General features: G+C 42.1%; 1 protein-coding gene across 5 annotated transcripts in view; it reads right to left on the reverse strand.

The window, feature by feature from the left end:
- Nucleotides 1-76: 76 nt before the first annotated feature.
- lrba (LPS-responsive vesicle trafficking, beach and anchor containing) overlaps nucleotides 77-12,471 on the reverse strand; it is a 176,210-nt gene continuing 163,815 nt past the window's right edge. For 3 of the 5 annotated variants that reach the window (XM_082537099.1, XM_082537100.1, XM_082537097.1), the window contains 6 exons: nucleotides 11,795-11,950; nucleotides 9,781-9,948; nucleotides 6,020-6,121; nucleotides 5,426-5,622; nucleotides 2,520-2,671; nucleotides 77-1,379 (listed from right to left, as the gene is read on the reverse strand). In XM_082537099.1, the coding sequence (XP_082393225.1) occupies nucleotides 1,289-1,379; nucleotides 2,520-2,671; nucleotides 5,426-5,622; nucleotides 6,020-6,121; nucleotides 9,781-9,948; nucleotides 11,795-11,950 (866 nt within the window). In that variant the 3' untranslated portion in view covers nucleotides 77-1,288. The remainder of the gene's footprint in view (nucleotides 1,380-2,519; nucleotides 2,672-5,425; nucleotides 5,623-6,019; nucleotides 6,122-9,780; nucleotides 9,949-11,794; nucleotides 11,951-12,471) is intronic. The other 2 variants (XM_082537101.1, XM_082537098.1) reach the window with 1 other exon arrangement.

A 12,471-nucleotide genomic window follows, 5' to 3' on the forward strand; every position in this document is an offset into this window, starting at 1 on the left:
TGTTTTTGTGTTGGATGTGTGGGTTACCACTAGGGGGGGCTGAGTCACACCTTATAAAAGATACACCAAAGGACAATTCAGGTTATAAAATTCCATTTTATTGTCAGAACTCATCACACAAAAACACTCCAAACTGATTGGAAGAAAAAGATAAAAGTAGCTCCCGTGTTGCTGGAGATTCAAACCATTTTAGAAATGCAACTTTAAAGAAAGGAATGCTTCCTGAAAATCAAAGATATAAGAGGACGACTGTCTAAAGATCAAAAGAATGTGTGTGATTAGCATTTAAGTATTGAATCACATTGATCAATCATTCTGTGATGAAAAGAGAGGAAAAAAATGGAAATGGTAAGTCCCTCCCCCTCGCTGCTCCAGCTTTCACTGCTCATCTCACTGCTTTGGAGACTAGACTCAAAGTGGACTGTGCTGAGGTGGTATGAGCTGAATCCTCAGCTCTTGATTTTAGCAGGGGGGAAAATAAAACAAGATTCACTGCTTACTCAGTCATAAAGGATATAAATCTTAAAAGGAGCTGAAAGCAGATTTTAACATTACAGAGTAAGTTTTATGTTTTTGATGTTCAAAGTATTAAATAACGCAAAGAGGTTGCACTGATGTTTTATGAGTAGTGAGCCATGCACACAAACGTAATCTCTTAGCAAGTACGGAGGTACAGAGGGAGTAAAAATTTTAAATATGGAGGACTACATTTAAACATTTTATATATAGTTATTTATATAAATGTATATTCCCTCTTCAATATCTTCCTGTGCTTCATCTACTCAAACACTTTATATCTATGTGCTGTGTTGCCAAAACAGGAAAAGCATGTTAAAATGAATGACAGCTTCATATTTATTCACCACATACACGCCTACAGAAAAAAAATCATTCACCCTAAAGTACACAAATATTTGGATTTTTACGTCACAGAGAAATGATTCTCACCAACTTCCCACAAATCCCTCGTTTCTTATTTTGAGAAGAAAATAGACTCTTACAGCTAAAAATAGATTTGTTTTTAACCGTAAAGTAACGTAACCCCCACCCTAAGACTGGTATGAAAATTTTCTATCTGATCTACAAAATATAGCAATGCCCTTTTTAAAAATAGTTTGATTCTTTTGCAATAACAGGACATGTTGGGTTTTTTCCTTCTTTCGTTACATTCAGGATATCAGGATATAGACAGAATAGTGCTTTTGATAAGAGTTCACACTTGCAACAGTTTGGATTTCCCCCGCCCTCCCCTCAACTCTTGTCAGTCAAGTCGCTGCTGATTTCACCCTCAGTATCTGGTCTGGTACTCGTGATGCCACCTGTTGAAGTCGTTGTAGAAGAGGACGATGCTTCCCGACGCCATGCCGGTTATGATGCACCTGAGGAACGTTAGGGGGGAACATCATGAGGCCGTGAAGGTGAGCTTAATGGTTTGCCTGCTCTCTTGAAGTGGAGGAAATTTTAATTTTGTAAGTTTGCTCACTTCCAAAAACACACTTTCTAACTTTTTTAATGTTAATGGAGAGGAACAGAAAATCAACCAAAAATCTAGAAAGAGACGTTACACAAAAGTTATACATCATATTGAGTGAAATAAGTATTTGATCCTCTACAAACTAACCAGAACTCTGGTTCCTACAAATTACAATCAAGCCATCAATTACACATACTCCTGACTTTAACTAGTTATGTGTATGAAGCACACCTGTCCACAGAATCAATTTCTTCCATTAAAACCTCTCCACCACTGTGGGTGAGACCAAAGAGCTGTCAAAGGACGTCAGGGGCAAGATTGTAGACCTGCACAAGGCTACGTGGGCTACAAGACGCTTGGTGAGTAGGGGACAACTACTTGAAAACAGAAGAAATATGAAAACTCATGTGGAGTACAGCCCAAAGAACACCATCCTCACAGTTCAGCACAGAGGTGGACCCATAATGCTTTGGGGCTTAACAACTACTTCACTGTACTAAGGGACGACTGGATGGGGCCATGTACCATAAAATGTTTTAATCTCCTTCCCTCAGCCAGAACACTTCATGATGGGTTGTGAATGGGTCGTCCAGCATGACAATGCTAAACATATCGCTAAGACAACCAAGGAGTGGCTAAAGAAGAAACACATCAGGGTCATGGGGTAGTCAGCTGATTTTCAGACTTCAGTCCTTTAGAAAATCTCTGGAAGGATTTGAAACTTTGAGCTGCTAAGCAACAACAAAGAAACCCCCAAGAGACGTGTGACCAACCACAAGAAACATCCGACTGCTGCGATTGCCACCAAGAGGTTCTCCACTAAGTACTGAGTCATGTTTTGCTTGGAGATCAAATAGTTATTTTACTCAATGACATGCAAATCAATTTATAACTCTTATGCGATGTGTCTTTTCTAAAGTTTTGGTTAGTATTCTGTCTCTCTCCATTAAAACTAGAGACTGTTCGTTATTGTCCAAGTGAGCAAACTTCAAATAAATATAGCCACTGTTGTACATATGCATGATCTTTTGTTTGAGCGCGTTACCTTTGGTCATGTGACATGGCCATGGAGCGGATTCCTGCGTCACAGCCCGGATAGGTGAACAGCTGTTTGAGGTTGTGGACCTGCCAAACAGATACTACACCTCCATCACCGCCTGTCAGCAGGTATTGGCCATCACGGCTGAGGAGCACAGCCTGTGAAAGATGATCAGAGAACTTCCTTCTTAACTCTTCGCTTCCATCATGCAAAATCAATTATTTACCAGCGTCATCTGTTAAGTGTCCCACAAAGGTCAAACTCAAAGGTTTTCAACTTGGTAGCGTGTGCATAAATTGCCTCTGAATAAGCCGCTGATCTGGGGGCAGTTTGTCTCTACCGTCAAAGCAAAGCTCGTACCGCGAGGTCGAGCGATCCGACAAAAAAAAAATCTCAGGTCAGCGCCGCCATCCTGAGGGGTTTTTCTGCACACAGACCCCGACCCGCAACAAAGATGGCTCCCCACAGCGAGGCCCGGAGATTTACTCGTCTCATCTGCTTTTCCTGCAAACTGTAGCGGCCGAACGGGTCCCGCGGGATTCACATGTACACAAATCAAGTCGTGTGCTGGAGTCTATTAAGAGCGCAGCGCATAGTGGAAGCTGAAACTGAACGAGTCGGGAGCATCAATCAGCAAGTAACCGTAGCCGATGAAATGACGAGGCAGAATGTTAAGTTCTAAAAGCAGCAAATGACACTAATTTAGAGCTTTTTGTCCTCTGCGGTTTTTGTGACATGCTTTGCGGCGATTCAGCGGGAGACGCTTCAATCAGCAGCCGCATGTGTGTTGAATTGGGCTCGCATTAAACGGAAAACTGAAACCTAAACTTGAAGTTGGAACAAGTCATTTTCAGGAACTTGATTCGGTAAGGAAAACATAAATAACCCTTCAAGACCTGCAGCCTAATTAAGCAAAAATGTTTTGTATGTAAAGAGAGGGGGGGGAAAAGCTTATTTCTCATTCAGGCACAAACTTGGATGTGAAGGCGCTCCCACACACAGCTACACAAAGCGTTGCGCAGTGATGCCCTGGATTCTCAGCTGGCCTTGAGAATCAATCCAAACTAATTGTCACGTTAGATCATCGTCATCGTGGCGCACGAGCGAGCGCAGCTCCGGGTTGATTTGTGTGCTGTGGGTCTGCTTTGTGTCCACAGCAATTGTCTTGTGTGTCAACATTCGGAGTTAATCTGACAGCGGCGATAAAGACGAGCGCTCATTTCAGTCTGAGCCATCAACCAAACCACCACCAACACAATAACAGGTACAGTGAGATGAAAGAGAGCAAAGTGCTCGGCGCAGTTTAGCCAAGTTGCCTAAAAGTTTGTGACCACAAGCAACATAATAACGTTCAACAGAGCAGCAGTAAAAGTAAAAGTATTTATCAGTTCTTATGCTGTATTAATGCACTTGTGTATCTACTAATGGAGTCCATGACCTTACTGGAGCCCAGCAGGAGGCAGGGGAGCTGGCAGACATGTCAGCCTGGCCAGGTAGGAGGCTGCAGACAGACATTATAAATCAGTCCTTTGCCACTGGGCGGCCAAACAAGATGGCCGATGGCTCTGTGGGGGCTAAGATGGCTACCCGGGCTCGGATGACTAAAAAATGACTCCAGCAGAAACACATGCACTTTTAATGCCCATATTTCCTACTTCTTTCAAGGAACAGTGGGTGGATTCTGGGGCTGGAGAAGGTAAAAAGTTTAATTTATGGTGCCGTTAATCCTCCTGTTACACGGACGCAGGCAGCGAAAGAACTGCTGGAATGGTTACACTGCCTGAGTTATACTAGTACTTAAAAGAATGTAATCCATTCAGTATGGCTCCTGTCACCCGATTCTGCTATTAGACTAGGATGCCGACTGTTAGCCTGTCATCTAACCTCTGACTCCAGACCCCTATAAATTCACAGTGCATACACTCTCTCTCACAGTCTTCCTCTCCGTTTCTGAGTGTGTACTGCAGGCCAGGACAAACACTTATTTATACTGGAGCCCTACTGTGCAGACGCTCCAAGGGCTGAGAAGATTGATTCTGGTATGTACCAGAGTGTACAAAATACTGTTGGAGTCTCAGACCAGGAGGGTGAAGCAGAGAGGGTGAGGCAGGCGGAAGGGAGGGAGTTGAGACTCTTACAGCCTCACTCCAAGATATTAGGATTCTCCTAATGCCATCTGACACGACTGGAATTTACAGCAGCAGAGGAGAGCCGACAAGAACGCCAGTAGCTTGAACTGTTCCCAAGTTTCATCTTCAGAAAGAAACCAAAAAACTGAAGCTCAAAAACTGTCTGAAGGACGCTGTTAGTTTCTCTTAAAGACACAAAGATCCAGCATTAGTTTCACAGGGATTGTAATGCACTCCGTCAGTATTTGAGTATATTTGTGGCTTTGTGTGGGAGCGGGGCTGGTTGGCAGGTTAGGAGCCTGGGCACAAGAGCTTTCTTAATAGGAAACAGGCACGCGGCTGCCTGTCAGAGCTAGCTTACATTTCCCAGGCCAAGCCGGACACATCGGGTCGGGAAACCAAAGGCAGTAGTCGCTATCTTATGTCACCCGAGCCACGAGGGAGGAAATGTGGGAAATGGGGAATGTGTCGTCCCGCGCTGCAGGGTAGTTAATGGTGTTGGTGTCCAGAGCTGACCACTCCTCTGGAATGTTTTCCGCCAGCGTCGCCAACGCAATTTGACCTGACAACAGAGCTCCGGATCAAAAGAGGCCTTTCCTCTGGTGTAATGCGGGTGAAAAGGAAAGAACAGATGTGAGGCTGTAAGTTTGTCCCGAGGCACAGCGACCTTTACCTCGCTCGCATCTAAAACCAAGACCGAGCTTTTAATCAGGGAGAGGACTTTCTATACTGATGCAGTGCAGACGCACACGTGCAGGCGCATGTGTGTGATCGTGTCCTCACCTTGACGCCGTCTTCCACTTCCATGTGCCTCAGCAGTTTGCCGTTGACACTGAAGAGGCAAAACTGTCCCTTGTCATAATAGATAACGCAGTGTCCCTCGGCGGAGGACTGGATGAGGCGAGGCCGGAGGCAGCGCTCTGGTCCCTCCAGGGTCCGCAGCAGGTCCCCATTCATGGAATGGATCAGACAAGGACCCTCTATATACAGATGAGACGAGAGGTTAGAACAAATTAATCCGTAGCTTGATTTAAGCATAAATGACTTTTTAAAGTTTGTTTTTAGCTTATTCTTTTAATCTTCGGTGCAGCTGTACACCTATAGTAGAAATACTTACCGTATATCTTCTCTTTTCCGTCAGTTATTTAGAAAAAAATGACCTTCATATCTTGTTTATATAATTGCTGTTATTCCCACACATGTCTGTGCATCATCTCTGAAAAAACATCTGCTCATACACAGCTCACATACTCTGCAGGTGTTCCTAATATAGTGGCCACTGAGATTTGTCCTTTGTCTGCTCCTGTGCATTGTTAGTTTCAAATAGCAAGCAGCACAAGTGTAGCCTTACATTTTTACAGGGACAAACAGTCTCACCTTTGCAGCCGCTGATGACGAGACCCAACTCAGCACACACACTTGCACAAGTCACCTCGCAGTCGTGGCCTGTAAGGATGGCCCTCGGTGTGGTAAAGTCTGCTGGCAAAACACAAACAAAGCGAAGACAATCCTGGTATTACCATATGCAGTACTGCTTTATGGCCACTAGAAGGAGGTAAAGAAAAAATTTAAATTCTCCTTGATTGGTTTAGTCTTCTAACTGTAGTCACAGCTGAAGCTACAAAAATTTTCACTCCAAACTATTAAAAAATTTCTTTTTTAAAAAAGAGGCGGGCTTTCAAAAATAACCAAAAATAAAATTGCTAATTTCATCATCCTGGAGGGTGTTTTACATGTTATTTTATACAGATGCGCTGGGACTTGTTGCACAGTCTTTAAGCCTGCTTCTCCCCTCATTCACTCTCCCTTTCAAGCACTTGTCACCAAGGGCCTCCTCTTATGTTTAAAACCTTCTCCCCCTCGCTGCCTTCACTCGATCCAGATGTTTCTGCATTTGACAGAGAGAATGAGAGCCAGAAGGAAAAAAAAGAGTGCGTTATGAAGTTTGTGTGATTTTGTTTTGGTTTGAGCTGTCAGGGTGAGCGACAAAACAAAATCGGCTGTTACTTCTCCATCTGTCTTCTGTCTGTAAGCACACGCATTGGCATAAATACGCTCATACGCACAGTTGCATCTTTGGACTGCATTTTTAAATATCGAGAGGTGGTCTTCCGCAACCTCAGCTCAAAAAGACAAGGACACTCACACACGCTTGAATTCCTAATAAAACTTTTCCAAAACTGTGCGCGCCAAAGCAATCGAGTATCAATTTAGCAACACAGAAAAGTGTAAGACAACATACCCATGTAGTAAATTATACTGAACATGCCTATTATTCACTTTTACTTTTAGTTATCAAATGCAATGTCATTTAAGACCTTTCCTTTGAAAAGTTGTTTCACACTGTAAGAAATTAATTGGAAACAACTACAACTAAAACTGAATGAATATAGGAGTTAATGTTAAAATGATATTTTGATCCAACTACAAGGTCACTTTGGAGGCTGTAGCTTAAGACAAAATATTCTTTGTTATCCCAGAAGATTTGTCTTCATATTTGACAAAAATAATTAAATTGTTTTCTAAGCTAAAAACGAAAATTAGGAAAAAACATTTTAGCAAACTGACACAAAAACACAAACTGAAATGTAAAAGTAACTGAAATGAAACTTTTCACTTTAAAAACTGACAAAAATACAAGTAAATAAAAAAAACACAGGCCAAATGTGTCAGTACATTAAACACGAGAAGGTGTTAGTGTGTGTTTGAGACATCTACATATGCTGTGGGCCAAGTGCTTGTATTGTAATACCAAATCTGAACTTCTTGATTGTGCCCCTGAGTAACAACCCTATATTCAAACTATTAAGAGATTACAAATAAATTAAAATAAACAATTATTCTAAAAAAAACAACTCTGTTTCTGTTGAGATAATAACTGTTTTTGACTCCATTTTATTCTATTTTGTTCCTTATTTTAACTTGGTTTTGTATTGTCATGAACTATATTTTAATTTTTGTATAACTTGGTTTTATTTTATTGTATTTATTCATTTGATTCACAATGAAATAAAATAAAGACCAATTATAAAAGCAGAAAACTAAACCCATTAGTAAAGAAAGTTCAGCTGCATGCCGACACTGTGTTTGATTGATTAAGTTAGTGTGTTGTGTGTATAAATGAATGTAGACCAGGAAAAATAACTGGGGAAGTATTTAAAGCACTTAAAATGAAAAGGTGAAAGCCAGATTTGGCACAAATTACATAATACAAATATATAAACCAAATTAAACCACACTGCATTTGGATGCTAGTCGGATTTACACATGAGCCACGTGATCAACAGCTAAGAGTTTTTTAGAAGTAGGGACAGCTGGTTTTGCATTTATTGGCTCTATAGCATCTCTTACGGAGTAACAGTTCACGCCCAGAATATGAAATGTTGAAATGTTATGCGTCTTCAAGCAGTCTGTGTTTGTCTCATTAGATTCCTCGGAAAGATGGAATAAAGGGATGAGTATTCTTCCTCCTTCTATATCAATCATGGCACTGTAGAGGTTTTAAGGGTGGACGCACCCCCTTAGCTTGTCGTCCCCTCAGATTATGCACCTCAATACTTGGAGGAGCAAAAGCTATCTACTGCGGTGATCACAGTCTCATGATCCCTCACTTCAATAAGATTTAATATCTCTTTTCATATGTTTGTTTAAAATGAGGTGGATAAAATGCCAGTTCATGAAGTCTAATTAAAAATAATTTATGATGTAATTATTACACTGGCAGCTTCTTTGTTTCTTTGTGTTCAGTATTTAAAAAGAAATTAATTTTTGGGCCTTAGGAGTGGCAGAAGTGAACCTACGTACATTTATTCTCTCATATGGTGCGTTCAAAACAAGAGGAAAAAACAGAAATACTGTAGTTACTGAGTAAATACCACACTCAGATGATTGCCGTTAGGTGCCCAGCAGATGGCGATAGCGTCTGTAAAATCTTTGCTGTGCACAACATGTGGCTGCAGCAGGAACAAAGTGGGGATAGGTCATTGTGTGCATGTGCATATCAGCCATTCAGATGTATTTGTGTCAAGCTTATGAAGTGAGTGGGATGCCCACAGAACATTATGCATGCAAAGGAATGTGTGTGTGTGTGTGCGCAGGCTTTAGCTTTAACGTGTGTCTGTGGGAGAGGAATAAAGAAAGGTCTGCTGTCTGTATGCATTTTGTTAGTACATGTATGTGTGTATGCGTGCGTGTGTGTGCAGCAGAAGTTCATGTCTGGGAGAGCTTTCTGCGGTCTGGGGCAATGGAGCATCACATTGTGGTGGTGATGGGATGAGATGACGACTGCTTTGTCTGTTCCTCTAGCTTCAGCTTGGTAACCAGGAGTTTAGACTGACACACAAGCACTTGCAAGGACATGTACAGCACATGCATGGAAACATATTCATATATTTGTTATTTGTAGAAAATGTGCAGCTAAAGCAGTATTTTAAACCACTGGTTATCCACTAAATATGTTTAAAAAAAAATCTTGTGTATTTCTGCTCTAAAATCCCGTGTATGGATGTGTTAGATGACCATCATCTGCACGATCATAAACCAATATGGCTTATTAACCAAATCGCAATTTGTCATAAATTTCATCCCACTTGTAATGGATCACTTATCAACATGTCCGCCAATCTAAGCTGACCAAATTAGCACCGAGGGGGCTAAGGACCAAGCAATGTGTGCGCCGTGCTTTGATCAGGGCTAATGCCATATGTTATGGTAACGTAAGGGAGCCCCATGACATTTTTCACTTTTATCGACTAACGTGACCCCGTGGCCCTCGGATGGTGGTGAACTTTCATGCGCTGCCCGACGACCCCCAACATCACATTTAACGTCTCTAAGTGGCCCTCACTTTCACTCACATTAAAGACAGATTCTCACACACACTACACACCATATCTGGCTTCACAGAAATACACACGCACGCACGCAATCTCAGACACATTACCGAAAGCTGTTCCTGGTGCGACAGGGCTGCGAAATCCAATCTGTATGCAGGAGGCCTAGCTTGGTCAGACGAAACTAGTTGTTACTTTACAGAGGGAGGCCGTAAATCACACAGTCACATCTGTCTGCGAGAGAGAGAGCTCGGTGAAGAGCTGTGTGCGTGTGTGTGTGTGCACGTTCTCAGAAGGTGCACTTACTGCCTGGGCTCTCTCCAATGCTGCTATGCTTTCCGTTCCAGTACCACAGCAGCAGGGTGGCATCTCGCGAGCCCGACAGGACGTAGCAGTCGCCTCCGATGTACGACTCTGAGCGTGCCAGACACGTCACCACATCCCGATGTCCAAACACTATCTGGGTCAGTTTGCCTGCAAAAAGCGCACAAATTTTCAGGGATGTTCTTAGTAAATCAAAATTCATTCTTCTGTAAACATCAAAGGAATGAACTACTTAAAAATAGATTAAAACATCTCAACAATAAGGGAGATAGGGTTTTTTTGCATTGCAGTAGTCCTTTTGAACTTCCCACCATGCGTTTGTTGATCATCTGTCTGCTCAGTTAGTTGATCCACACAAGATCAGACTTCTACTAATTCCCAGACAAGAATAAATATTTGCTTCAGCTTTGTGTGTGCGCCTGTGCACATCCAGGGTGCTCTGTGTGTATATATAAAGAGGCTAATTGCTGTCAGATTCCCAGACCACAGCCCCACTGTCTAGCTGTCTAATACTCATTACGCTCCTCATAGTGTGACCTCTGCAGTCAAACAGTGGGTAGTTTGCAGCACATGACATTTCTGTCTGGGTGTCAGAATCGCTACCCGCGGGATAATTAAGTTGTATCTTGCTGAAAACGATGAGGATTATTATGAAACTTTCAAAGAAGAACAGAGACATCAAAGATGTAAAATGTTTGACATTTTTATAAACGCTGAAAATAAGTAATGACGGGTGCTGCAATAATGGCTACCACGCACCTCGTATTAAACTCTCACTCTCATGCTCACACGCATGTGTGCACACCGACAAATTAAACTCGGTGTGTGTGTGTGTCACTGTTTGAGGCTACGGGTTTTGTGGATGTGTACCAATCAATTCTTGTAATTGATAAAATCCCTCAGTTCTTTAACCTGGGGGATTTAGGGACCTCGGTGGCAGCTGTTGAGCGTGTGCGATTAAACTGTGTTCACGTTCCAGTCGCACACCCCGGTGGCAGTCGCACAATAGAGCTATCTCTGTGCTCCCATCCCTCCTTCCCTCCCTCCTCCATCAAAAGACACAGAGGGCCTGGCCTGTAGAAATTGAATCGCATGCCCGTTGTATAGATGTGTGTAGAGTACTGAATGAGGCTGAGGGTGTGGGGGGGAGCATTGAGGAGCGGGGTACAGAGATGAAGCTTCAGACAGTTTCATTTAGGACCCCTGACCTGATGGCATTTGTGTGTGCACGAGAGTGAGTGTATTGGATGTGTGTATGCAAGTAGCACTCAGGCTTTAGGTGGAAAAACAGTAAGTTAACCAGCAAAGCAGAAGCAAAAAACAAAAAACAATCAAAATCACACTGAATCAAAGAAACCTAAAAAAAAAGCAATTTTTGTGCTGTATAATGCATTTTAGTGGTAAAAAAGGCTTTGACACTGCTGACGACACACAAAGTTTGAACTTGTGCAAAAGAATTAAAAAGGAAATGAAAAGAGCCCCACTGTGGCAAGAAGGAGTCTAAATGTATAGCAACCAAACGTAGGACACTTGCCACAACTACATGAAAGCAGATCACTGGGTCAGTGGCAAAATACATGCATGCCGTTTTATTTATTAGGTAATACTTGAATTCTAACAACTAATAGTAGTATTTCTATTGTGTTACATAACCTAATAGTTTTGAGGAAAACCACTAGTATTGAATTCATTGGTCTTTTCCGGACCACTAGTATGCCCAACCTGATGATGGTGCTAGAGGAAAGCCAAAGGAGTGTTATTCATTTTAAATTTCAATTTCATATGGCTTAATTTGTATCTAAATATGCTGTGAGCTTCCATACTGCCAAAAATATATATACACAAGAAGCTTAGTTAAAGCAAAAACATTACAGTGAGGATCTGATGTCAAAAAACAGCAAATGTGTGAAAGTCTTGGAGAGATTACAGGTATTTTAGTTTAGATACATTCACATTAGGCCAGTTGGATATTTGGTCTATTGTGGTGAAACGATACCTGTGTCAGTGGAGTAGACCCGGAAGCTCTTGTCCCAGAAACCACATAGAAGGATGAAGCGGTTCTCAGCCGTGATAACAAAACACTGCGAGCTGATCTGAATGCTCTGATCTAGCAGATCTGTGATCTGCCGACGGTGAAGACCCACGTTACTGGCTGGAAGGAGATGAGAGGAGATCAAAATAAACGGAGCAAAATAAAGATGTTTACATGTTGAAAATGCACAGATGTCCAGAGAAGTATGAAACCTGGAGCGTGATCCGAGAAACCCTTTACTGTTTTATATCAACTACTTTCAAAGAGCTCACACTTCAGCGCACCTCCACTAAGGTTTCAGCGCTGGGGTGCAAAGAAGATTTGTGAGGGAAAACATAAAACATCCTAGGGGTTAAGTTTATAGGGACTTCACATTTTCTATGAGAGTCTAAGAGGCTGAGTAATATAGAGCGTGCAGTCTTCACAAAATATGTACCCCACTCAAGTACGAACAGACCCAGAAAATTCATCTTGGCTGTGTAATTAAGCCAAGTTGGTTAGAAGCAAATTTACCGACATTCTCATTTCCACGAGAGGCGTCTTTTTTCTTCTCTAGAAATATGTTCGGTGTGAAGGGTTTCTTATTTGATGGGGTCAAAAGCAATGGAGAACAGGTGTCAGAGAAGACTGTCTAGAGTGGA

This window comes from Aulonocara stuartgranti, assembly GCF_965226115.1.
Source record: "Aulonocara stuartgranti genome assembly, chromosome: 6".
In the NCBI taxonomy this organism is placed as follows: Eukaryota; Metazoa; Chordata; class Actinopteri; order Cichliformes; family Cichlidae; genus Aulonocara; species Aulonocara stuartgranti.